General features: G+C 55.5%; 8 protein-coding genes across 8 annotated transcripts; 4 read left to right on the forward strand and 4 right to left on the reverse strand.

Moving 5' to 3' along the window:
- Positions 1-1,343: 1,343 nt before the first annotated feature.
- Positions 1,344-2,264, forward strand: EX895_001379 (uncharacterized protein; the record flags this gene model as incomplete). The annotated part of the gene is made up of 1 exon (XM_029881978.1): positions 1,344-2,264. The coding sequence occupies one exon, from the start codon at positions 1,344-1,346 to the stop codon at positions 2,262-2,264; it is 921 nt and encodes a 306-aa protein (XP_029741579.1).
- A 262-nt stretch (positions 2,265-2,526) lies between these two features.
- On the reverse strand, positions 2,527-7,227 carry EX895_001380 (uncharacterized protein; the record flags this gene model as incomplete). Its single annotated transcript, XM_029881979.1, has 1 exon — positions 2,527-7,227. The coding sequence occupies one exon, from the start codon at positions 7,225-7,227 to the stop codon at positions 2,527-2,529; it is 4,701 nt and encodes a 1,566-aa protein (XP_029741580.1).
- Positions 7,228-8,243: 1,016 nt separating this feature from the next.
- EX895_001381 (uncharacterized protein) lies at positions 8,244-10,706 on the forward strand (the record flags this gene model as incomplete). The annotated part of the gene is made up of 1 exon (XM_029881980.1): positions 8,244-10,706. The coding sequence occupies one exon, from the start codon at positions 8,244-8,246 to the stop codon at positions 10,704-10,706; it is 2,463 nt and encodes an 820-aa protein (XP_029741581.1).
- A 75-nt stretch (positions 10,707-10,781) lies between these two features.
- Positions 10,782-11,381, reverse strand: EX895_001382 (uncharacterized protein; the record flags this gene model as incomplete). Its single annotated transcript, XM_029881981.1, has 2 exons — positions 10,782-11,200; positions 11,282-11,381. 2 exons carry the CDS (start codon positions 11,379-11,381, stop codon positions 10,782-10,784), a joined length of 519 nt encoding a protein of 172 aa, XP_029741582.1.
- Positions 11,382-11,794: 413 nt separating this feature from the next.
- On the forward strand, positions 11,795-14,101 carry EX895_001383 (uncharacterized protein; the record flags this gene model as incomplete). The annotated part of the gene is made up of 1 exon (XM_029881982.1): positions 11,795-14,101. The coding sequence occupies one exon, from the start codon at positions 11,795-11,797 to the stop codon at positions 14,099-14,101; it is 2,307 nt and encodes a 768-aa protein (XP_029741583.1).
- An 845-nt stretch (positions 14,102-14,946) lies between these two features.
- On the reverse strand, positions 14,947-16,728 carry EX895_001384 (uncharacterized protein; the record flags this gene model as incomplete). Its single annotated transcript, XM_029881983.1, has 1 exon — positions 14,947-16,728. One exon carries the CDS (start codon positions 16,726-16,728, stop codon positions 14,947-14,949), a length of 1,782 nt encoding a protein of 593 aa, XP_029741584.1.
- A 2,836-nt stretch (positions 16,729-19,564) lies between these two features.
- On the forward strand, positions 19,565-24,280 carry EX895_001385 (uncharacterized protein; the record flags this gene model as incomplete). Its single annotated transcript, XM_029881984.1, has 1 exon — positions 19,565-24,280. One exon carries the CDS (start codon positions 19,565-19,567, stop codon positions 24,278-24,280), a length of 4,716 nt encoding a protein of 1,571 aa, XP_029741585.1.
- Positions 24,281-24,577: 297 nt separating this feature from the next.
- EX895_001386 (uncharacterized protein) lies at positions 24,578-26,183 on the reverse strand (the record flags this gene model as incomplete). The annotated part of the gene is made up of 3 exons (XM_029881985.1): positions 24,578-24,661; positions 24,761-25,047; positions 25,118-26,183. The coding sequence occupies 3 exons, from the start codon at positions 26,181-26,183 to the stop codon at positions 24,578-24,580; spliced, it is 1,437 nt and encodes a 478-aa protein (XP_029741586.1).
- Positions 26,184-26,471: the final 288 nt, after the last annotated feature.

Here is a 26,471-nt window from a genome sequence, read left to right on the forward strand (position 1 = left end):
TGTAAAAGGGGATGGTGATCCAGAATACCTCCAACTGCAGGATGACTCAAGGGCGTGAGGGATGAAACTGCGGAGATAGAGAGACGAGGCACGGAGAGCAGAGAGCGGAGAGCGGAGAGGGGAAGGGCGCAGAGGGGAATGAATGGCTAGAATTCCTTCCCACGAAGAAGAAACCGGGTGAGCCGCGCCGTCAGCTTTGCGAGAGCTATACAGCTGCGCGGGTTAACGCACGGATAGACCAGAATTACACGGCAGCGGGGGAGATCACGGCGAATTCTGCTTGTCAACCACCACCAAGAACCGCGGGCGGATCGAGGACACACCTGGAAGATCAGCGAGCAGCAGCAAGGTCAACCAGACAGGAAAGAATCGAGTTCGAAAGTCAAGCCAAAGTGAAGCGGGGGGAATCGATACAGTCGTGCGATGCGCTCGGGCCCTCCGTCATTTCGCTGAATGTCCGTTTTTCCGCTTTGATTTCGAGATCGGAGGCGGATGCGAGGCAAATAATCACCAAGAAATGCGCTGTGACGCTCTCGACGTGAGGTCTCGAATTTTGGTGTTCTGAGTTGCCGAGGTCGAAAGCCAAGAGGATACAATATGTTTGTGGGCCCCAGACCGATGATCGAGCTGCAGCTGCTTCCCGTAGATCGTTGTGCCCAATCAGACGGCCAAATCCACATCCCCACGCGCAAAGACAGGCACGCGCATATGCCTTCATTCCCCAGAAGGTCAATTCTTCCTGCGAAGCCCTCGCCGGTGTCAAATCCACAAGCATCCCTTGCTTGAATAGCACGGAGACCGTCACGCTTTCGACTACATCTTGAAGCCCAAGAAGAGTGAGAGCACGATCGGATCAAACTCGTCTCCCTGTCTCTCCTCGAAGCTCAAATCGATCGGCTGTTCCGAGCTGTTTCGACAGTTGTATTAATGTAAGCAGCACAAGTGAAGGGTCTCGCAATCGATAAGGAAGTTCGCCCCAGCCGGGCTCTTTTGTGCTCTCTGGTGACGTTGACGCGCTTCTCCAATTGAATCCGACACATCCGTGTTTCATCCTTCTCGTCTGGGCGCGATACGTGAGAGACAGAGAGAGAGCTTTTCTTGCGAGAAGAGAACTCTGCGTACGACATTTCTGGGTTTCAACCGTCGGACCCTGACCTTTTTTTTTCGCGTTACATCGTCACACCCTCTTTTGTGCTTCTCATGCTGTGATCGGCTTCGAGCTTGTATCTACTGTAAGCAAGCAAGTGACTTGCGCAACGAGGAGACCAGGCAGCACCAAAGCTGGAGTGTCGGTCCCAGTTAGCATTGCCAGCGAGGACCGGAATTGACGCGGGCTTGCTTTGATGCCAGCCATCGATGGCTCGCACCATCATCTCCAAGCATCCCATCACGATGATGATGATGATGGCAACGGCGACGAGCTGCCTCTGCCTCCGTCCTCCATCCTCCGGGTACATCCGGCGCGACTCGTAGATGATATCGACGAAGAAATCTTCCTCCTCTACACGCTCAACGCCAAATCCGAGCACGACGGTGGACTGGGCTACGTCAACCATTCTCGCGACAAGATCTACATCGCCATCGACGGCTTTACGTGGACCTCGGCGCTATCCGATCGCAACCTGAGTGGCCAGCTCATTGTGCCCATCTACCAGCATGTCACCAGCCTTCGATCGTCCAGAGGCGACACGGGAAGCGTAGTTTGGCGATCCACCGTTGAACTTGCTATCCGTTTCCACCGAGATGTCCTGTTTGACTTGTCACTGTTCAAAGACGCCACTGTTCTCGAGTTGGGTGCGGGAACCGGCGCTCTGCCCGTCATGGTTGCTTCACTCGCAAAAACATGGCTGGCAACGGATCAAGAACAACTGCTGCCTCTCATGCGCAAAAATTTGGACAACTGCGACAACGTCGAAACCGCCGCACTCGACTGGTTCGACTTCTTCCATCCTCCTTCTTCCCACTCTGCACAGCTGCGCAAGAGCCACATCCTCGACCACTTTGCCCAACATGCCACACCAGATGTCATCATCTGCTGCGACTGCATCTACAATCCAGGACTCTTTGACGCTCTCATCGCCACGCTCAATGTTTTCACCCAGCCGGCGCATACGACAGTACTCGTCTCTTGCGAAATGAGGAGCGATCAGAGCTTGACCGACTTTATGACAAAGTGGAAGGAGTCGGATCCAACCTGGCGCATCCTCAGCCTGGAGGATCGCCTCGAAAAGGGCTTTGTTGCTCTCGCCGCTTGGAAAGCTTGAGCACCCATCAGTCCACTCTCGTTCGCGCACAACCAGTCATCTCACCAGCGTCATCTTCACCGTCATCTTGCGGACACATTCACTTCGTTCTTTAGGTCATGCAGCATCGTCAAGGAAATCAAATCGAAAGTCAGTTGTTCGCATTTGCAGATCTAAACCCATGAAAAAGGGCCCAAGAGAGAACGTGAGAAAAGATGAAAGAGAGTGGCAGAGATAAGAAGAAAGTGCTGAGGTTGATTGTCATGGCGCTCCTGCCACGCTGTTAAGGATTGCCTTGTCCGTTGGGCTTACCGGAAGGCGAGCGAGGCAATGGGCTAGCCCCGGCACCGGCAGCGTTGAAATCAGACGGCGACGCAGCACCCCCCATGGCAGACTGTGCCGAGAAGCCAGGGTAAGGCAGACCCATCATGCTCATGTGTGGGCTGGCCACGAACGGCATGCTGCCCATGGGCATGCCCATGGTCGAAGCAGGTGCAGCGCCAGGCGAGCCGTGTCCCATCATGGATCCGTGTCCAAGCGCAGATCCTTCCTGGTGCGCTTGCGAGAGAGCGTTCATGTACGCCATCTGCGCGGCCTGCATCGCTTGCTGCTGTGCCATCATCGGATCGAAGCCTCCACCCATGCCACCGATCTGACTGCCGCCGCCACCCATCTGTGAGCCGCCAAACCCGCCACCCATCTGTGGCATACCCATACCCATCATGCCCATGCCACCCATCATGCCGGACATCATCATCTGCTGATACATCATCGGATTGAAGTAGGCCATTTGCTGCATCTGCTGCATTTGCTGCTGTTGCGCCTGCTGCTGTTGCTGTCGAAGCGCATCTTCCTCGCGCTGACGTCGCTCAGCTGCAACGCGCTCACGTTCCCGTTCGGTGAGCGTGGCGCCGAACCCTCCAGCACCCTTGCGATCGCGCTCGTGAGCGGTGATGGCGCCAAGAAGACCCGCCTGCGGAGGAGGAGGCTTGTTGGGCACGTTGACCAAGTTCCTGCCCGTTGCCCTCGCTTCGGCCTCCTGCGCCTTGGCTGATCGCTCGGCCTTGTCCTGTGCTCCTGCTTGCACCAGGCCGTGGGGAGTGAAAACGGTGGTCATAGCGCCCGGCTGATCTTCCGGATTGAGCTGCAGGAATGTCTGACGGTCGCGCACAATTGGGCCTTGAGGCGGCGTGTTGGACCGAGAGTCGTCGCCATGAGCTGCGGCAAGATGGCTGTTGAACATCGACTGGCGCTGATAGGCCTGGATCGAAGGATGAGTGGGGACAGCTCCACGCGCAGGTGTCTGACCGGGCGAGTCGGATCGCGAGCCACCGACGAAGCTGGCGCCATAGCCAGAGACGGATCGAGGAAAGTTACCCGGAGCTCCCTGCGAAGTCGCTTCGTTGCCACGACCGAGGCTACCAACGGAATCAGCCAAGTTGACAGGGGACTCTGTCCCTGGTGCAGCCCGGCTGGAGCTAGCCGCTGAACGACCGGCACCAGCAGCCTGAACGACGCGACTGGAACGTTCCTCTTCCTCTTCCTCGTCATCTTCCTCTTCCTCTTCTTCCTCTTCGCTGTCGTCCACCCAGCCAGGACGGCGCATACCCTTGGGCCTGTTGGCGCCGGCACGACCAGGTCGGGAGAGCGCCTCTTGGTGAGCTTGGGCCTGGAGCTGGGCCGCAGACTTGCGCTCGGCGGCCCTCTTGTTCTGGCCGAACGTGGAGGGATACTGAGCAGCCGAGGGTCGTACACCAAAGTTGCTGTCAACGGACGTCTGAGCATCAGCAGTCGGCGCAGGCTGCACGGGCACGGCGGCTGAAGGAGTCGAGACGGTGTTGCGCTCGACCACGTTCGTCTTGACGACCGCCGCCTCCTTGGCCCTGAGGGCGGGCGAGGGAGGCTGCTCCAAGAACGAGTAGGCAGCGAGCGCATCGTCGTTGATGGTGTCGTCCTGAGTCGGGTGGATCCTGCCGACAGGCGCGGGATCGGCCTTGGCAAGCTCGTTCTGGACAGGAGCTGCGTGTGCGGACTGCTGCTGGTCAGATGAGAGACGCGTAGCGTGGGTGCTTTCCGACTGGATGGCTGAGGTGGTGCCCGAAGCAGGTGCAAGGCTGTGAGGGCGAGAAGCCTGAGAGCTTTCCTTGGTCACGATATTGCGGCTGGGTGCCGGCATGACGACTGGCTGTGAGCCTGTGGCAGGGAGTTGGTCAGAGATGGAAGCCATGTAGAAAAGAGCGCTCTCGTCATAGTTGGTAGGCAAGTCCGAGTCGCGCTTCGTGGAACGAGGCTGTTCAGGAGCAGTCTGCTCTGCACCTCGGCCAGATGGTCCAAACACGGCAGCAGATCTAGGAGCAGCTGCATCGACGCCATGAGCGGTGGGCGTGGCTTGGTCTGCCTTGACGTTGGCGTTGGCGTTGGAGGGATTGAGATAATCAAGCGAGGATTCAGCGGCATGTGCAGGTTGCAAAGCAGGTTGCACACCCTGTGTTTGAGGTGGGACTGCACTCGTAGAGCTTGGCAAGGCACGAACACTGGAACGTTCGTCCTGCTGATCTCTAGAATGTGCGACGGAGCTGAGCTGCGAGACGACAGGGGCGCTTGCAGGCGGAGGCTGAGATGTGGCAACGACGTTGTTGAGAGGCGCCGCGGCAACGGGGGCTGCAGTTGTGGGCGCAGGGGCCTGTGCGCTGGCCGTGGGCGCATCAGGCTGTGTCGAGACGGATTGACTGGGATGAGTCTCGCGAGGTGGGCGGAACGATTCAAAATCGGGTGAGGCAGCCCGTACAGACTCCTTATCGGTACCTTCACCCCTGGCAGAGTCTTTGAAGGCGTTCGAGACTCGGCCAATTTGGTCGGAGGAACGCTGTGAAGTGTTAGAGGCGGTCTGGGCCATGGGTGCAGCAGAAGCAGCAGGTTGGCTCTGAGCAGAGTCAAAGTTGAGGGGCGGCAACTGCGAAGCAGATTCGGCAGCACTGGCACGAGACGAGGTTCGAGGTTCATCGTCGGCGAGGGAGGCGGCTTTGGAAGTGGGAGCGATGGCACTCTGCGAAGGCGGTGGCAAGGGTTGAAGTATTTTGGTACGTTCACCCCTCATACGGGCCGCCATGATGCCATGCAACGCGGCTCGGGTGGTGAGGTGATCTTCGCGAGCAATCTCAAGGAACTCGGCGAGCTCTCTGTCGAGGAAGAGGCGGTCTTTGAAAGGACCGATGGGATACGCAAAGAAGGGCGAGACTGGATCGCGTGCCTCCCAGACAAGAGTCTGGGGTCGACCGTAGAGCTTGAAGGAATCCATAAAGGCGATGAGCCACTTCATCATCTCCGCGTTTGCGCCTTTGCTGCCGGCGGTGTCGAGCTCGGGCATGAGCATGACCCAGCCTGTGGTGCGAACGCGGTGAGTAGCAGAGAGAACGCTGCTGGAGGGGAAGACACCTTCGATCTTGAAGAGACTCGAGCCTTCGACGAGCTCAGGACGGGAAGGATAGACGGCAAAGGCATGAGCAGCATAGATGAGGGTAGCAAAGGGCTTCTTGTCCTTCTTGGACTCGAAGAAGCTAGCCACACCGGGTGCGCCAGTGCTTCCGGGAGGGGGAGGCAGGTCCTTGCCATCGTTGGAGGGAGCGCCTGGAGCCGCGGTGGAGACGCTGTTGATGCTCATGACGCTGGAGCGATCGCCTGCTGAAGAGCCAAGCTTCCAAAACTTCTTCTTTGCACCGAATTCGGACTCGTCGGGCTTGTGATCGGTGAGGACCATCCATACCTTTTTCCATTCTGTGGAACCCATGAAGCGAGCCTTGACCCAGCCTTCCATCTTGCCTTTGACGAGGGGAGACTTGATGGACATTTGGGCAGCACTGAGGGCGGAAGAATCTTTGGTGGCATCGGGAGTAGAGGTGCCTGGCGAGCCGACAGCGCCGAGCCGTGCACGGATGAGAGCACCGGTGTAGATCTCTTCGAGTCGGACCTTCTCCCATGATGCGAGGCGGATAGCGTTGATCCAGGCTTGAAGATGACGATGACCGAGGTTGAGCCAGCCGATGACGGTGCGATGCTCTGGTTTCTGACGATGTTCGGGAGCGAGCCATTGCTCGAGAGACTCGGGCGGGAAAGGAGGCGGGTCGCGGAAGCAGAAGATGGTGCGATTGTTGCCAGCCGAGTTAATGGCAAAGGCATGGTGGTAGCGTCCGCGGCTGCCTGGGATGAGCTTGGGATCTTCGATGAGGAGACCGATAAAGTCGACAAAGGAGTCGGTGATGTTGATGTAGGTGGGAGGGACCTCTGTGCCGCGGCGAGCAGCGTCTTGCATCTGTTCTACGTTCCATAGGCTCAGGACGGTTCCAGAAAGTTGTACAAAGCATTCGGACCAGCGACGCTTTTCGTCTGCGACGTGGAGAGGCTTGCCATCGGTGCCGAGATCGTCGCGTTTGAGGAGGTAGCCTTCCATGTAGAGCTTTTTCTGTTGAGATTCTTGGAGGCTTAGTGCACTGCGAAGGTCCTGGCTTTTGAAGGTGAGAGGGGTTTGGGAAGCGGAACGGATGGATCTGGCTGTGGAGCCGGTGGGAGAAGGCGCACGCTGGAGAGTGGGACTGGAAGCTCCACCGCCGGCAGCATAGTAGTCGGGATTGTCGAGGGGCTGGAAGGCGGACATGGGACGCATGCTGGTGGAACGATTACCGCCGGCTGGCTGCTGTGAATGAGGCTTGTACATTTGACGCGAGGACGAGTTGAGCAGAACACTGGTGGACTGGCTGTGACTGTGCGATGGCTGGAAGTTGCGGGTAGAAGCAGCCGGGGTGGAGGATGGGAGAGCGGCTGCTTGGCGAGCGTTGAATGCTTGCATGTTTTGGCTAGCAGAGGGTGGGATGGCGGAGAAGGAAGAGGTACGGTTGGCGGGATCGCAGTTTTGGTTGAACTGGTCCGAGTCGTAAGCTGGACTGGAACCAGCCTTGGGAAAGTCTCGAGAGGAGAACGAATTGTTCATGGTTTATGATGGGTGAGGGATCTGATCGGAGAGGGCCTAAGGCGACGATCCACGCAGCTGTACTACTGCAGTATCAAGACGCTGTGAAGAGCAAACAAGGAAACAGTAGATGAAATCGAATGGAAGAGGATCATGGAATCAAGGCAAAATTGTAACCAAGCACGAGAAGCATTCAACTCGACGAGGCTGTGTGGAGCGAGCCAGTTGGGGTTCACTCTTGGACTGAGACCAACTCCTTGTTCTCCCAAACCGCGCGAGTTTCCAGAAAAAACCCGCTTTGCCCTCTTTTCGGCAGAATGACGAGGAAATGCGAGGCGCGGCTGCACGGTTGCACGGCAACCAAGAATATCACAACTGTTCCATTCCCTACACAGACACACAGCTCCGAAAGACGAAGCACAAGAAGAAAAGACCAAGCAGCCGATGCACACAAAGAAGCTGAGCTTTAAGCTTGGCACCGATACACAAGCAACCCCGCTGGATCATGTGGATGATCAATCATGTTGAACCTGTTGTCGACAACGACGGTTGCGGCTGTTGGCTATCGCTAGCAACCATACGGCGTCTTGGACAGCAGCGAGCAGCTCGCGCAACTTTGCAGAAATTCGGCGGGTAAGTCGCACAGCCACTCGCAATGGTGGTGAGGAGTGCTTCCCGATTCTGTAGATCAGTTCATATCACATCGGCGATATTCTTGACCTTGGATCTAAAAAGTCCGCGAAAAGGCGTATTCCGGCAATGACTTGCAGCAGGACTCCGCAAGCGGTTAACCTCCAGAACTAAGAAGTGAGACGTGAAAGCGCCACTTTGTGTTCAAGCGTGTGTGTGACACACAGACAGTCCAAGTTACACTCCGCGCGCGCACTTCTCAGTAGATAGCGGCTGCTCTCCACACAAGCTCGCAATCACTGTCGCAGTCGCAATCTCAATTCGCATTCGCATTCACCGTTTCTCCTTTCCATTCCACCAACCATCACCATCATCTGGTCACACCAACACCTCGAATTCCCTCTGCCATGGCGGTGCAATCCAAGCTTCGCCAGGATTCTGGCTGGCTGACACTCCTCGTCTCTCCCAACTCCAGAGCAAAGCAAGGTTTCGGTCTCGTGGCTCTTCTCCTTCTCTTCTCCCTCCGCAAGCGCCTCGTCCACTTGCTCGACCAGCGCAATCTGCGCAAACTCGCACGCACCCATTCAGACTCGGATGATCTCGACGTTGCAGACGCTCTCAAGCAAGTATACTATCCTAAGCCCGACGGCTCCCGTGACTTGCTCGTCCCAAATCGCGGCCGAGTCTCCAAGGTGCCCATCAAGCCTACCACAACCCGCAAGTTCGACGCAGACTATGCCTTCTTCCGCAAGCTCCCGCCCACCTCGGACGTCGGTGCAGCCAACGCCAAGAACAAAAACTTGAGCCAACAGGACGTCAAGCAATCCCAAATTGAAGATGCAAAGGCCATGCGCGCAGAGGGCGGGGCCGCTGCTGCCACCGCTAAGAAGGTTGGCGTTAACAAGGAGTTCTTCCGCCAGCTCAAGGCCATCTTCCGCATCCTCATCCCGCGCAGAAACAGCAAGGAGGTCTACATTTTCATCCTACACACCTCCTTCCTCGTTCTGAGAACCTATCTCTCCATGCTCGTAGCCCGCCTGGACGGTGTTATCGTACGTGATCTTGTTTCTGCCAACGGTCGCGGCTTCCTTCGAGGCCTTGGTCTTTGGTTTTTGCTCGCTATCCCTTCCACCTATACCAACTCCATGATTCGCTTCCTCCAATCCAAACTCGCCATTGGCTTCCGCACCCGACTCACAAGATACGTCCACGACCTCTACCTTAACGATAAGGCCAATTTCTACCGCATTATCAACCTCGACGGTCGCCTCGATGCTGCTGATCAGTACATCACCACCGACATTGCCCGCTTCTGCGAGACTCTCGCTGCCCTCTATTCCAATGTCTCCAAACCCGTGCTCGACCTCATCATCTTCAACTACGCACTCAGCCGCTCTCTCGGTCCTATGGGCATCTTTGGTCTCTTCACAAACTATCTCTTCACCGGCTGGATTCTGCGACAAGTCACTCCCGCCTTTGGCAAGTTGGCTGCCATCGAAGCAAAGCTCGAGGGCGACTTCCGCTCCGCTCACAGCCGTCTCATCACAAACGCAGAAGAGATCGCCTTCTACAATGGCGCCTCCATCGAAGCTGGCATCCTCAATCGCGCCTACATTCGCCTCGTCCGACACATCAACAGCATCTTCAAGATTCGTGTCGCTTTCAACATGACCGAGGACTTCGTTCTCAAATACGCCTGGTCCGCCGCAGGATATGTGATCATCGCTGCTCCTTTCCTCTTTGGTCAACAGAAGCCGCAATCCGACTCGTCAGATGCAGCGCTTGCTGCTTCTCCTGCCAAGCCAAAACAACTCGACAGCACTGTTGCAGCAAAGACCGAGTCGTACATCTCCAACCGTCGTCTCCTCTTGTCGCTCGCCGATGCCGGAAGTCGTCTCATGTACAGTTATAAGGAGCTTGCCGAGTTGGCTGGTTTCACCAGCCGTGTCTACACGCTCATTTCCACGCTCCACCTGCTCAACAGGGAGCAGTACCAGGCCATGCCCCGTCCCGTCGATCTACCCGCAGACAAACCCTTCTACGACCTCGGTCACATTGAAGGCCAAGTTGCGATTGGCTCAGAGACGGTTGCATTTGACAAGGTGCCCATCGTTGCACCAGCACCAGGCTTGGAGCGCGGAGGCGAAGAGCTGGTCAAGGATCTCACGCTTCGCGTCAAGCCTGGCGAGCACATCCTCATCACCGGTCCCAACGGTGTCGGCAAGACCGCAGTTGCCCGCGTGGTGGCTGGTCTCTGGCCCGTCTTCCAAGGCCGTTTGGAGCGTCCTTCGATCAACGACATCATGTTTCTGCCGCAGCGACCCTACCTTTCCGTGGGAAGCCTTCGCGAACAGGTCATCTACCCTTACACGTACCCAGAGCACGTTGCATCGGGCAAGACGGACGAAGACCTGCTCGACATCCTCAAGGACGTCCACCTGGCCTACTTGCCCACGCGCGAGGGCGGATGGGAGACGCGCAAGGAATGGAAGGATGTGCTTTCAGGAGGTGAAAAGCAGCGAATGGGCATGGCTCGTCTGCTCTACCATCGACCCAAATTCGGCATCCTCGACGAATGCACCAGCGCCGTCTCGACCGACGTTGAAGGTCTGATGTATGCCAAGGCCAAGGAGCTCGGCATCACGCTCATCACCATCTCGCATCGGCCGTCGCTGTTCAAGTATCACGAGGTGCTCCTGCGTCTCACAGGTGAAGATGGAGCTTGGGAGACCGATTTCATCGGTGCCGAGACGGAACAGTTGACCATGGAACACGAGATTGAGGATCTCGAGAAAAAGATGGCCGAAGTCGAGGGTTGGAAGACTCGGATCGGCGAGATCCAGAAGGAGCTCTCGTTCAGCAAGAACTAACTTAGCCAGTCAATTTGCATGCAAAGCGTTGCATTCCGATAATCTATGTTTGACATACGCTTGCACGACGCGTGGTCAGCTGATGGTGATGACCGCCCAATTGCAGGTGCCCGCACGTTCGGCGTTCCAACGATCCGCGCCTCGAGCTGCGGCACCTGCCAACTCGATCTGCATCTTGAACTCTCTCCTTGCCCCTAGATCCGACGGTGACTTGAGTTGGAGGCTCCATTCCATCCAGACAGCCGGACCGGAGCGGTCTCCAGCTCCTCCGCCTTTGCGTTGCGGCTCGCCCAGCTCGTTTATCAGATCTCTGCCCTTTGAATCGTGATTGATCGAGACCTCGGCTTCAGAGCGGGTCACGTGCATTGACAGCGGAAGGGCTGGAAAGCATGTCCACTTCTTGTCGTCCAAGCCCGAGTAAATGTCGATTGCGGCTAGACGTAGGTCCTGAGGAGAGCATTTGGAAGCATCTGTGCCAGGTGTGATAGCTTCGTCTGTCATGATCAACACCAAAGTTGTAGACGAGCATCAGCCTCCTATACGGTGGGCTCGAGTTAGCAAAAGACCAGACTCACACTGTAGGCTCAGCCCGAGGGCTCGGTAGTTGTGGTAGACAACATCTGGATACGCCTTGATTTCTGCTTCGACAGTAGTTGCAGATTTGTTCCCCTGCATCTGACACAAGCATGCCTGAACGTCTGGATGGGCAGAGTGTGAGCCGAGTACGCTGACGAGCACATCAACGCTCAGCATCTTGACCCTCCTTGCTGAACACTCGAAAGCATGTGGTAGAAGTGATGGTGGTGAAAATGAGGGTCGTGCACGACAATCCTGTTGTGGAGGAAATGGCCGAATCCCGCAAAGTCACATTTTTGTGGATGACAACCTTGACGTTTTGTGATTGGCACCTTACTTCATATCACCACTTCTGCATAGCTAGATAGCTACGTGTCAGAGCATAGCCTTCTCTCTCCATGATAGAAATTTCTTCCTACCAAGACCACGACTGAGTGGCAACCGGATCGTATCTCGCAGCCATCAGCCATCAGCCTCGCTGCTTTGTCGCAGCTACAGATACTCTCCACAACATGGACGCCTGGTCCAGTCCATGGGGCGACGACAGTGTACAATCGAGAGCATCTACGTCAAAGCATACTCCGAACGACGATGTTGGCCCTGATACGCTGACCAAGCCAGCCATAGCATCTTTCTCGTCTCTCACCTCCTATGATGCATCGGATCCATGGTCGACGGATGTAGCAACAACTCCGTATGAATCTGGTCCTTTGCCAGATGCTGACACTGCGCTAGCCGTTCGGCAAGACTCAGCGATCGATGCAGAAGGAACAAGCTTCCACAGCAGCGCATTCACATCTGCAGCTTGGGTCGATGCCTCTAGCGACTCGCAAATTCCAGGGCCAAACAGTCCGATAGCGCGCAATTCAACTGTCCCTCAGCTACCTGCTACTGATTCGGATTCACGAACACCTCCTGGTCGCAAACAATCCCTCTCATCCTACGATCCATGGGCAGTCGAGTCCTCTTCTGCAGATTGGGGGGCAGTCCGATTTGGCTCTTCTTCTGCGCTACCGACACCGGACCTAGAATCGCGATCTACGGCTTGGGGAGGAGCTGACCTTGGTTCGCATCTGCCGCAAGATCTTGAACACCACCTCTCCTCCACACATCTCGATAGCACCACTTCTGAGTTGGATGCTGACCGTACACAGGGCACTGCACCCGTTGCCGCCGAGAGTCAAGAGCAGGATGGCACAGGCCCAAATCTGGATGTTTGGGCAGCCGAAGCCTCTTCCAGAGAGGAGAAGGCACGTAAATTAGACCGAGAAGAGATCGACAAACTCAAGGTGGATGCTCGTAAGCTCATCAGTAGCGTCAACTCGGACAAAGAGACACAAGCTGCCTTTGCTCAGCCCAGCAGCAGCGAAGGCGCTTGGACCGACCTCTTCGGTAGTCAAGGTTCGCAGCGCGACAAGCTGCATCACCTTCATTCGCCTCCCCCTTCACTCATGGCTTCCAACGGCGCTCTGCGTTCAGACATTCTCCAAGCCAGCTCTGCGACTGTGAACCGCGTTCGCAGCTCCATCGCCAGCACGGAAAACCGTGGGGTCAAACTCACCTCCTTGGATAACAACCCCAGCTGGCAGAGAGGTTCCAGACCTGTGACGAAAGCAGACTGGCTGCCAGATCAGTCGGCAGCTGACGCAGACGGCCTTTCTTTTGCAAGTTTCAGTGCGGTCACCGGCGCAACTACCTCCGACACCACGTCAGGTCCCGGGTGGATGCAGACTTCGAGCAACGAGGCACGATCTGCTTCTGGACCCAGCTTCCTCGCTTCTTTCTTCAAGGGTCGTCAGGCAAGCGCAGCTAATGCCGCTGCTGCAGCATCTGACAGAGCTTCGAGTCCAGCCGTATCTCAGGGACAGGAGCCAAGAAACTCGTCCTCGTCTTTCGAAGCCTCACCAAGGCTCTCTGGAAGCGCGCAATTCGAACCGTATCAGGATACTGCGGGGAGCAAATACACGGACGATCCCACTGGACCCGACCTTATGTCGATCGATACCGCCGCTGCCTCTGCACCGGTGGCGCCAGTCCAGGCTGCACCACCGACCGCACCTGCACAAGGTCCTGGCCTATTAAGCAGATGGAGGAACAGCGGTCTGTTCAAGCCATCGGCGAAGAAGCAGAATCCAAGCTGGGCATCCGCGTCTCTACGAGGCGACGATCTGGACTGGCTTGAGGAACAGGAGAGTTCCGAATCCAAGACGAGTCGCTATCACTATGATGATGATGCAGACGCCGACGACTCCTTTGCCAGCTTTCAGACCAACAGTGCCCCGCGACCGCCATCACCCCCCGCCAGAACAGAGGCTGCACCAGCGACAAATTCAATGGATCCGTTCGACAGTCTCTTTGGCCCGGCGGTTCAGACCAGTTTGCAATCGGCTGCGAGTCCAGCAACCACATCGTCGGCACGTTCAAGCCTGTCTGCCAGCCGCATGAGCGGTGAAGGCGGCATGATGACCATCCCCACCAATTTGGCAAGAGCAAACAGCCTTGCGAGGAAGAGCGCTGCCTCGCCGCTACAACCTCCGCCGCAGGCACAGAACAAAAGGATGTCCATCCCACCACCACCGCGTAATAATGCTGCCTCGCCCAGACTGGCCAGTCCAGGTCCTGGATTAGCACAGAAGCCAGCACAGTCCAACGTTGATCCCTTCGCCGACTTTTTGGCCGATGCAACGTCGAAGCCTGCTTCCGGCGCGAGCAGAGTCGGATTTCCAGCGGCCGCATCGAAAGTCAAAGCCCCGCCAGCAGCAAACAGCAAGGGAGGTGGCTTGACCGCCGACGACCTGCTCTTTTTTGACAATCTCTGATCGCATGTTGGCTAGCCGTCGCAAACAGGGGCTGCAATCATCAATGTTGAACATGTTCTGGTCGGTCTGATACTCGTCCAGCTGTCGCAATGAGGAAACAAAGGTTGAAGATGCATTGAACTGAGAGCGAATGTATCAAAACAGGCCGTGTCGGGAGATTATATTCATGATGAAGGTCTTACTTGGATCCCTTTGTTTCCTTGAATAGGACGTGCTTTCGTACTGCAAGCCGTGACCGAGGGGGTGGTAGTGCGGCAATCGTTGTCGAAAGGTGTCAGCAAGAATGTCACCACCTGGCGCTGTGAACAGAACTTGATTTCGGGCAGCTTACCTTTGGGATCGTACTTCATCATGCTCAAGCGTTCTGCCACTCTTGTTCGGCGTGTTGTGTACATGAATCCTGTGCCTGCTGTCGAAACCAGGCGGGCGATGACCACGCTGATGTGAGAATGAAGTGGTTTTGGATTAGTCAGAAGGCTTTGCGCTGGGCCGGAATACGATGTAGGCTATGCGAACACTTACCGAGCTTTGGACTTGGCCGCCATTGTTGTCAACCGGACGAGGAGAGTGCGGCAGAGAGGAAGAGATGGTGGGGTTGAAGAGATCCGGAAGAAAGCGGTTTCAGGACGAAGGCGACTTTTTTTCCCTTGCAGTCAGATGACCGACTTCCGAAGTTATTTGTATTTTGTACGACTCAACTGTTTCGTCCTTCTCAACCCACCACCTTCGTCAGAAGAACTCATTACTGTATTATACTCAACAGGACTTGCTCTGACACCTTGTTTGCGTTCTCCATTTGAGATATTGGTCTAGCTGCTCTAAACATCATGTATCTATCTGCGGCATTAAATCGTCAAAGGGCGCTGAAACCTGTATCGAGAGCGCAGCATATCACCCACACGTGCAGCTCTGCTCGATTCCTCGACGAACGCAGCGACGAGCGATGAATTCGCGCTCTTGTTGGGCGCATTTGTGGTGGTGTTGTACGTCGCATCCGGAGGAAGAACCTCGAACTGCACCGTAGCGTTGCCCTCACGGTACGTACTCTTGGCAGGTCCTGAAGTCTTGTAGCTGCTCCCTGGAGCGATCTTTTCCCTGCCCGTGGCTAGATCGGTGGCGTTCAACACCCTCTCAAACATCTCCAGCGCTGCGAGAGGCTGATAGAAGGGCACCTCGTGACCGCTCTCGTAGATTCGAACGAACGAGAACTGTCCACTTTGCTTTACCTGGCCATGCGCGATGCCATCCGACGTTTTGAGATCTTCGTAGCCGGCCTGATCGAAGCCCTTATGCTGCACCTGCTCAGCCACCACCTCGCCTCCCAGCCAGTTGCAATTGTAGTCGGCGTCACCAGCATACATGACCACCTGCACTCCTTGATCCAGCAGCGCACGCACGTCCTCGATCGTTCCTTCCTCGCGACCATCATCGCCCGTATTACCAAAGGCATCCGAAACCGTCGAGGAGCTTTCGCTGAAGTTTTGGTACGCTCCGATCGCCGTTTGCACCGCCGCCGTATTCAGGTAATCTACATAGAAGCTGTAGGGGAACGGGTCTGGTGAGAGCTCGCGAATGTCGTACTCGTCGCGGTTGGCGTAATTGTCTAGGATCGCCTCGACGTTGTTGGCGCAAAACGAGTCGGCGGTACTGCATACCTGGTTGGTGCCCGTAGCATAGCAGTCGCGAATCTGATCCAGGCAGTTGCCGCGTCCAAACATGTTGTTGTACATCATCTCTTCCACCGATGTGTTGAACGGTCGGTAGTCGTACGTGTTCCCGGGTGAGACCGTGTAGTTGTAATAAGCGGCGTACTGCACCTCGGGCGAGTACCAACCGTTGCCGATCATGACCGACTTAAGCTTGATCTTGTGCGCCCTGGAATCGCCACTGCGCGCATTCTGCTCTTCGATATACTTGTTGAACACGGGTCCGTAATGCCCGCCGTACGACTCAGTCGCAAAGTGGAAGTCCTCACGCGCGTATTGCGGGAACGCTCCCATGAAGCCTTGCAGAGTCCGGTAGAAGTTCTTGGCCGCCGATTCGGTCGAGTTGGCTGTTAGCGTGACGTTGGGCGCCGAGTAGGTTCCGCACGTTCCGTAACCTTTGGCGTATTCGGGACACGTTTCGTCCGGAAGCACCACCAGCGACCCGGAGTTGGGATCAACGTAGCCGGGCACCAGCTTGGTGTACGAGAACCCTGTCGTCGCAGGCTGGTCGATGAAGATCATGTTGCTAGCGTTGTTCCAGGCATACGGGTTGTTGACCACCGTGCCGTTCGAGTCGACCGAGCAGGGTCCAAGCTCCTGGAACAGTCCGATCATCGACGAAGATCCCGGTCCCCCATTGATCCATACGGTAAGAGGCGCATCTTGAGGCTTGCCGTTGCGCGTTTCGAAGAACCAGAAGAAGATGTGCTCGTCGTCTTCCACATCCACATATCCGGAGAAACTCTTTACATTGGCGTCCGTTTCGCAGGTGCCCGTTGGAACTTCCTTGTATCGCACAGGAATGTCCAGGTATCCCGTGGCTGTCTTGAGATCTGTTGGGGGCGCTACAAATTGAGCAGAGACGATGTTGAAGAGCACAGATGCGGCCAGCAGCGTGGCTAGCAGAGATCGCGCCGCCATGTCGCTTATGGTGTTGCTTCAGCAATGAAGCGTCTGTACGGAGGAGGGGAATAGATGCTGCCCAACGATTGTCGATGCTGCTGCTATCTATTTATACGTTCATCATAAGCGTTTGGCGCACAGGGCATGCCAGCATGTTCTTCGGAACTTCTCCTAATACTTGGGGAGGAACAGTGCAGTTGATGAGCAACTGAAAGACCCTAGCGTACAAGCCGACCGCAAATAAGGATCGGCAGCCTTTGATCCGCTTCCTCGCTTAGCTTTGTTCCCTGCGCGGTCCTCGGCAACTTAGACTTTCTTCGCGATGACTCGGACGGCTGTCAAGCGATCATTCGACGATCGGCATGCTTCGCTCGCTCGTTATCTCCTTATCATAGCGAATACGTGAAGGCAGCGGCTGTTCTGTGGGTGATCCTTGCGTGATGTCCTCGATATCTACCGGCAAGTGAGACTCTTTCGTTCGACTCGGTACATAAGGGCCCTTGCTCTGCCACGAAACAGAAGAGTAACCTGCTTTGACGTCCGTTATGAAGGCCTTAGTGGACGTGTTGACTGTAATCAAAGGGCAACGAGCATAAGAAATACGCTTCGACATCAAAATCGAATGGTCTCTACAGCTGAACACCAAGCCTTGAAGAGGGTCAAAGCTTGCAATTCCTATAATTCCTAAATTGAATTTGAATCTGCCGATATACACACGGCAAGACGACTTTGATGTGAGACCCTCGAGTGGTCATTGCGATTCGAATCTCCATCAGGTCGAAGCTGATTGGTTTTATATTCATAGATGCCTTTTCGTCGTTTGTGTACTGATTAGCTCAATTCTAGAAAATCTGATTGAAATCATGAAAAGATATTTGTGATGGCCAAGATAGGCCTCGAGGGACATAATCAATACATCTCTACTTCTTCATCGCAAACAGAATTCCGAAATGCAACTCTGAATACCGTAAATCATTTCCACGAAGCAATCCCAAGTTAGATAGTGCATTTGAGAAAATTGATTAACACCAATCATGCTAGACTTGCATAACATACTTAGAGGCTTTTGACAACGAAAACCCCTTACAAGCTGATCTCACTATACCTTATTCATCCTTGGCAAGGTACAAAGTGATGATTGCTCAAGAAGTGTTGTTTGTTTGACTTTGGAAAATTCTTTTTATTGTTGCCTGACGAAATAAGACATTCGTGATATTGTCGCTTTGCGCTCAAAAGAGCTAGAAAACAATGCAATTCAGTATTCCAATAAAAATGTCGCGAATGGCTATACGAACGTGCTTTGTCCCTCCGAGCTCGGGTTCAGACTTGAATCCGTTTCTGTAACAATCCTAGATACAGTCGCAGTTCGAATTTCTCAGCATGAAACAATGTTGTCCAGAGAAGCCAAAAGGCACCAAGTGTGCAACGACGGGCGAATACGAATTCGTGCGGTTCGGCTGTAACAGAGAGCATTTTGATTGAAGATCGGGCCGTTTGTTGTCGCAAGATATCGAGGAACTTCTCCTGAAAGCATGATTAGTTTGTTGTGTGCAAGGTAGGTTCGAGGCAACGATGAACACCAAAGCGTGCGAGCACAAAATGAATCCGCTTCTACATCGCCTCGTCACTACTACGCAACACCGAAGGACTCGACGATGCACCCACTATCACATTGATGGACATGCAGCACTATCAGAGGCTGTGGGCTGAGTTCCGTGCTTGCTGAACACGGGTGTTGAAGACCAATGTGGACCTCAGAATGACAGCGTGGAAAACAGCTTGCGAACTTGCTACGCCTTGTCGATGTGCGAAACAAGAGAGCAGCATCCGAACCAAGAAAACCGCAAGCGAGCCACCGGGATTGCACGTGGCGGTGCCGGGGAGGGCCTTATGCGGAGACGCTGTGGACCATCGCAACGGCACGAAGCAGCAAGGTGACTTCTCAAGGGTCGGACAGCAGAGGTGCCATGCGGACCGGCCCAATTGCAGAAGCGAGTTTGACAAGATGGAGAAGAGAGGACATTGTAGCCGATGAATAGAAAGATCGCAATCGCAATCACACGAGCACGAGCACTGGCACAGCCCAAGGCTCTTAAAGTCAAGCACGCAGTCCTACGACGACGATCGCGCGCGATTGTCATTTGACAGAAGTCAGAGAGGGAAGCTGCAAGGGCCATTGATCGCTCGACGTGCGATGACGGAGGCTGCATGAGAATGATGGCCAAGTGATTTTCGGCCTCCGATTTGGGAGGAGAAATACCGCCTTCAACCGCCAGACGGCCATATCTTGACCTTGGCAATAAGACAGCAAGGAGAATCGCTTGGTGATCAAAGAAGGAGGGCCCGAATGTTGTTGCAGTCGCTACGACGCTGGGAGGATGCTTCGCTTGACAATTGGACGAGACTGAATGACCAACAGCTGCATGTCACATATGTGTTTGCGAGTGTCAGTTTGTGGGGTCCTGGCGATCTGCAGATTTGCAAGCTGAGTGTGCGTGTGTGATGTGACAAGCGAGCGAATGCGAACTTGACTCAAGACTGTGGAGGCCCGCGCGCTTTTCTTTTTGACTGCTGCAGCCCGCTGCTGCTATCGATATCCGCTCGTTCGTTCGCGAAGATCACAAGAAACACAGGCTGGCTGCAAGATCACTCGCCTCGGTGCCTGTCATCCTTCTTGGCCTCTCTCGATGATCCACGCAGAGCCAACTCTCCGTTCGCACTCCCCGAAGCCGCCTTTTCTCTCCCTTCCCTTCATCCCATCCCCGCTCATCCTATCCTCATTCGTCTTTCCGCTCTTCGTCCTACTTCGCCATCAGAGCATTTCTCCTATCGCATCTCGGTGCACAGTGGCTCAATGTCGCCCGCAAAGGTGACCACCAACGGTCATGCCCGAAACGGCCATGCGGAACCCGTCAAGGTGTTCGAGCTCTTGCTTGAGCAGGACGGCAGTCCCAACGAGCAGAGGTCCTACGTCAGGCTTCCCGCACCGGTGCGGCCCTACGTCCTCCGCTTCTCCATCGAGGCCGGATCCACCGCCTCAAGCGATGCCTACCTCTGGACCAATTACTCGAACAAGCTCGACACCTTCGAACGCACGACATTCGAAAAGACTCCCTTTGCTTCGTCTGCGTCGTCAGCGAATCATGTTGATCTTCTCATCAAGTCGGCCGGTGTCTTCGAATTTTACGTCGAATACACCACTGATCAGGATGAACAACCCGATGCCGACCTTTTCGAGGCCAAGGAGCACGCCCCCGGACGCAAGAGAGGCAAGAGCGGCCACTTCAACGTCGACCCCATTCTCCAAGTAGCGGTTCGAAAGCCCATCCTCAGCGAGAATGGCAAGGCTCTCTCCGCAAAGGAGGGTGGCGGCGCTATCACGACCAACAACGACTTCCTCGCCCTTGACGGTATTGTCCTGCAGACCCTCGTCTCCAAATGGGCTGGTCCTCTCTCGGAATGGGGCGTCCATCTCGACTCGGCTCGAGATGCCGGTTACAACATGATCCACTTTCCACCTCTTAACGTACGTGGGGCCAGTAACAGCCCCTACTCGATCGGCGACCAGCACGATTTCTCCCACGATCTTTACCCCAGGCAGCTGCAGGGTGACGACCAGAAAGCAGAACGCGTCAAGCAGCTCAAGACAGTACTACATGACATGAAGACCAAGCACGGTATTCTCAGCATGAGCGACGTCGTCTGGAACCATACTGCGCATAACAGCGAGTGGCTCAATGAACACCCCGATGCCGCCTACAGTCCTGCCAATTCTCCACACCTTCAACCAGCCGATGAGCTCGAGAAGGCACTTCTCGAGCTCAACAGCCGCTTGCAAGATTACGGCGTCCCTGCCGAGCTCAAGTCCGACGCCGATGTTGCCAAGCTCATTGACGCAGTCAAGCAGCATGCCATCAGCCCTCTCAACCTCTGGCAGTACTACGCCATCGATGTCGCCGCCGCCAAGCAAAGCTTCCAGGCTGCCCTGTCGTCTGCCAAGTCCCAGTCCAGCTCAAAAGCAGCCTCACAAGCCAGCAGTCCCGCTCTCAAGGACGCTGCTGCCAAAATCCGTGAATCTGCTGTGCAGAACGAGATGACCTTGGGGGGCCGATTCGCGACGACTATTGATGCTCAGGAAGCAGCTCGAATCTTCCAGTCCGATTTCGGCCTGAGCGATGTCGACGAATCCATTAGCTTCTTTACCAAGGTGATCGACGAGGTCAATGCCTCTTACTACGCTACTTACGACGACGATGTCAAAGCAATCCTCAGCAACCTCGAGGGTCGTCTCAAGTTCACACGACTCGACCCCAATGGTCCGAAGCTCGGCAAGCTGTCTGAAGAGAGCCCCTTCTTCGAGCCTTACTTCACTCGCCTCGACCCCAAGCACCCAAGTGTGTCCGGCCGTGATCCCAAGGAGCTCTCGCTGGCCAACAACGGCTGGATCTGGGCGGCTAACCCGCTCGAAGACTTTGCTTCCAATAAGTCGCGCGTCTACCTCAGGCGTGAACTTATTGTCTGGGGAGACTGTGTCAAGCTCAGATACGGCTCGGGCCCTAAAGATTCGCCCTACCTCTGGAAGCACATGGAGGATTACACCAAGCTGCTTGCAGCCAACTTCGATGCTGTTCGAATTGACAATTGCCACTCGACGCCAATTCACGTCGGAGAGCACTTCCTCGATGTTGCCAGAAGGGTCAACCCCAACCTCTACGTTTGCGCCGAACTCTTTACGGGTAGTGCCGAGATGGACGTGCACTTTGTCAGCCGCCTCGGCATCAACTCGCTCATTCGCGAGATGGAGAACGGTCACGACCCCAAGGAACAGAGCCGTCTGCTCTATCGATTCGGCGTCAACAAGCCCATCGGTTCCGTGGATGGTGCCTGCCTCTCTACTGCTGGCAAGATTTCGCTGCCAGAGGCCAACCTGAAGGACGCCGATTGCCTTGTTGAGCAGCTGAGCGGATCCAGTCCTCATGCGCTCTTCATGGACGTGACCCACGACAACGAGACCCCCACAATGAAGCGAACGACCGAGGACGCCATCACCATGGGTGCTCTTGTGGCATTTTCTTGGTCCGCCATCGGAAGCACCAAAGGTTTCGACGACCTCTACCCCAAGACGCTCGATGTCGTGCAGGAAAGTCGCCTCTATCGTCCCATCAGCAACCCAGAGGAAAGCGGCATCGGCGCTGTCAAGCGTGTCGTCAACCATCTGCACGTCGAGATGGTGCGCAACGGCTTCTCCGAAGGACACGTCCACCAGGAGAATGATTATCTCGTCATGCATCGAGTCCACCCACAGACGCACAAAGGCTTCGTGTGTCTCGCACACACTGCTTTCCACAAGGGTTCTAAAGATCGCGGGCAGGCTGGTCCGTTCAAGTTCGACCGAACACGCGTTCGATACGTCCTCGGCAAGTCGCTCGAGGTAACCAGCACAGAGGCTGCCAACGATGACAAGTATCTCGATGGTCTTTCTTCCAAGCTCGTTGACCTTGCCGAACCGGAGGTGCGCGTCACCCAAGACAGCGGCTGCCTGCGCTACTCCGAGATCGTGGTGCCCGACTTCTTCCCTCCTGGTAGCGTGATGCTTTTTGCCACCGAGTTGGAAGACATCGACCACGACATTGACTCGCAATGCCTTTCGGGCGCAGATGAGGCGATGGCCAACCTGGATCTCGTCGATCTCAACGCCGTCCTCTACCGCGCTGATGGCGAGGAGAAGGACGTCACTGAGGGGAACGACGGCGTCTATACCATCCCAGAATGCGAGCCAATGGTCTACTGTGGTCTTGAAGGGTGGATGGCCGTGCTGCGTCCGATCATCAAGTCAAATGATCTCGGTCACCCGCTGTGCGGCCATCTGCGCGACGGTACCTGGGCTCTCGACTATGTGCACAAGAGGCTAGTCAAGCAACTCGACGTGCTACCTCAATTGGCCGAACCGGCAAAGTGGCTGTCACAACGCTTTGACCTGATCAAAGATACTGCGCCGAACTTCATGCGTCCCAAGTACTTTGCCTTGGTGATCAAAGCAGCCTACGACGCTGCTGTCCGCAAGGCTCTCTCTCGCATGTCTCCCGTTGTCAAGGATGGTCACGACTTTATCAAAGCGCTAGCCCTCTGCTCGGTGCAGATGAATGGCTTGGTCAAATCAGCATCGCTGTGGCCAGACAAGCAGGTGGCTTCGATGGCCGCTGGTTTGCCTTTCTTCGCGGCTTCGTGGGCCAGACTGTGGGGCCGTGACGTGTTCATCTCTCTCCGTGGTCTGTACCTCGTCACCGGAATGTTTGAAGCTGCAAGAGAGCACATTCTCGCCTTCGGGTCTACGCTCAAGCATGGCATGATTCCAAACCTGCTCGACTCTGGCAAGACGCCGCGATACAATTGCCGAGACGGTCCATGGTTCTTTGCACAGAACGTGCAGGACTACACCAAGATGGTGCCCAACGGTGAAGCAATCTTGACGGAGAAGGTCGCTCGACGCTTCCCGCTGGACGACGAGTGGGTTCCGTGGGACGATCCCAAGGCCTTCGCCCACAAGAGCACGGTGGCTGAGCTCATTCAGGAGATCCTTCAACGCCATGCGTCCGGCATCCACTTCAGAGAACACAACGCTGGCCCAGCCATCGACAATGACATGCATCCCGAGGGCTTCAACATCGATGTCGATGTGGACTGGGAGAGCGGTATCATCTTCGGTGGCAATGAGCACAATTGCGGAACATGGCAGGACAAGAACGGATCTTCCTCCAAGGCCGGCAACAAGGGTGTTCCTGGCTCGCCTCGCAACGGAGCCGCAATCGAAATTACTGCGCTCCTTAAAAGCACGCTGACCTGGGTTGCGCAGCTCGAGCAGAAGGGCGTTTGGAAAGAAGGCAAGGGCGTGGAGGCCACCATCAAGGGTCAAAAGACGCTCGTGACCTACGCACAGTGGGCAGAGCTCTTGCAAAAGTCGTTCGAGCGAGCCTACTACATTCCTGTGGAAGCTAGCGAGGACAGCTCGTACGATCTTGACCCTAAGCTCGTCAACCGTCGAGGCATCTACAAGGATGTCTACGGCTCTTCCAAAGGTCGCGAGTGGGCCGACTATCAGTTCCGCTCCAACTTCCCCATCGCCATGTGCGTTGCGCCCGAGCTCTTCGAGCCTGCGCATGCCCGAATCGCGCTCAACAAGGCCCGGGAGGTTCTTGTCGGACCTCTCGGAATGAAGACGCTCGATCCATCAGACTGGAACTACCGTCCCAACTACAACCAGCTCGACACGGACGATCCTGCCACGTCTTGCGGATGGAACTACCACAATGGTCCTGAATGGGTGTGGCTGCGCGGCTACTATCTGCGTGCTGTGGCCATCTTTGGAGAAAAGGCAGGCGTGCAGCGTTCGGTGCTCAACCACCGCATCAACAGCATGATGCTCGAACACCGAAAGCACATCCGTTCGTCGCCGTGGGCAGGTCTACCCGAGCTCACCAATGCGGACGGTGCTCACTGCCCGGATTCGTGTGCTACTCAGGCATGGAGTGCTGCAGCGCTCCTTGATGCTCTCGAGGAGATGGCCAAGTAGGCCAAGTAGGAACACAAGTCACGTCCCAGTAACATCATGTCCAGATTCAGATTGTTTCTCTCGGAATTTGCAATTGCCGTCGTTGTTAGTACAGGAGGACCGAAGTGCAGATTTGTGGCTTGTAGAAAAAACTCTTGAACTGCCCAGAAGTCGAGTGGCAGAAGGAGATGTGCTGCCTTGAGCATTTCACAGACCGGTCATGGGCGGTACGACAAGGATGTGCGGTTGCCAAGGTGTCTGCTGATGTTACTAGTTGACATTGGCTTTTAGTCTTGTGGCGAAAAGAAAGGGTCATGGTTACGCTTGGGAAGATTGATCTGCCGAGACAACAAATTCATCGAGGACGTCCATAAGAGCTGCTGCGTTGTTTGGGTTGCTAAGCTGTTGGTCGATGCGGGCAGGCAAAGAGACGGGGATGAAGTTCGTGTCAATATCGGCGGAGAGTGTGCAAGATGATGGCTCTTGAAGCGCAAGACATACCTTTATGGCGTAATGAACGGGCTTGGTGTCTTCCAGAGCGACGATGCGGATGAATTTCTCTTGAAGCTCGCACTTCATACCCTTGAAGAGGGGCACATTGAGGATGACTCTGAGAATGCCGTCGGCTCTCATGACGAGACGAGCGGGGCGTTTGTCGGACGAGTACTTGGGTACATTGACACGGAGAGTTCCGGTACCGCGCTCCTTCCACGATTGGTCTGGGGCCATGGTATACAGCTTTGCGCGGATGCTGTGGATGCTCTCCTCGTCTTCTTCGCCGGTTTTTGCTGTTGAGAGAGAGCATTGTGGTCAGTGGATGTTTGAGGGAGGCAAGGAAAACCAATGCTAACGACTTACTTTCAGTCTCAGTGGCCTCAAGCAATGGCTTGGTCTTCGTCTCGGAGGCAGCAGAAGCGTCGTCGTTCTGGCTGAGGAGCTTCTGCGTGAAGCTGGCCTTGTCGTCAGTAGGCGGTGGCGTTTCGGTTTGCTTTTCAGATGTGGCGGGGGAAGAGGCTTTTGACTTTGCCAACGGACTTGCGCCAGCGAAGGCACCAAAACCGAAGGAGGATCCTTTTACGATTGGTTTTGAGGTTGGCGGCGCCGAGACGGTGGAGCCAGAGAGGGGGGATGCGGAACCGTTCTCATCGTGATGGCCGCCGATGCTGGAGCCGAGACTGCTGGGCTTGATACCTGCGGCGCCGAGGGGGGAGGCGCTTCTGGCAGCGAAAGCAGAGAAACCACTCTTGGAAGCGGTGGCAGAGGAGGAGCCTGAGGAGGAAGGGACCGAGCTGAAGGGGGACGATTTGGAGCTGAAAGAGGAGAAAGTTGGCTGGGTGCGGGCGGGCAAATCTTGGGACGCTTTTGATGACTGTGGTTCCGTACTCTTGTCTTGGGCATCACTAGCAGTGGGTTGTGGCTTGATTTCGGTCGGTGGTGCGGGAGCTGGAGTAGCGTCGGAAGCAGAATCTTGCTTGGTCTCGTCTGCAGATGCTGTAGAGGCGACATCGGACGTCTTCTCGGCAGACTTGAGCTCAAGCTCTTTGGTGCTGAGCTCATCGACCTTCTTGCGTATATGGCCCACCTTGTCGGTCTCGACGGGGTGGCTTGGTACGTCGTCATCCTCCTCCTCCTGGAGAGAGTCTTCGAGACGGTTCTTTTTGGCAGGGATAGCTTCAGCGGCTTTGGAAGGGGTGAGCTGGGAAGGCTCGAGACTGCCTTCACGTTCTCTTTTTCGACGCGAAGTGGTGTCCTCTGCGGATGGGTGAGCGGGAGCTTTGGATGGAAGCGATTTGGTAGTGGAGGTAGGGGAAGAAGGCTGCGGCGATGATGACGGGTGGCGAGGTGAAGATGCAGACTGAGTGTCACGAGGCTGACCGACCGGTACAGTAGATGCTTTCTCGAGCTCGGGTTTGGTGTCTGACATGGCGGACGGGCGGCAAAGACCGAGCTTGATTGTTGACGGGGTAGAAGGTGATGGCCTTATGATCGACGAAGGAGCGTGTCAAGGTCCCGCAATGAGCTGGAAGAGAGAGAGACAGACACGCTGATGGCGGACAGCCGATGGTGATAGAGCGTCAAAGTTGGTGGAAGAGCACAGTGACAAACGTGATAAGTGTGCATGCAAAGTACAAGCAAAAGCGTGCCAAAAGTGTTGTTTTGTCACAAGACAAAAGTCAACGCAGCAAAGCACAGAGAAACACGCCAGTTCCTT

This window comes from Sporisorium graminicola, chromosome SGRAM_11, assembly GCF_005498985.1.
Source record: "Sporisorium graminicola strain CBS 10092 chromosome SGRAM_11, whole genome shotgun sequence".
NCBI classification, from domain to species: Eukaryota; Fungi; Basidiomycota; class Ustilaginomycetes; order Ustilaginales; family Ustilaginaceae; genus Sporisorium; species Sporisorium graminicola.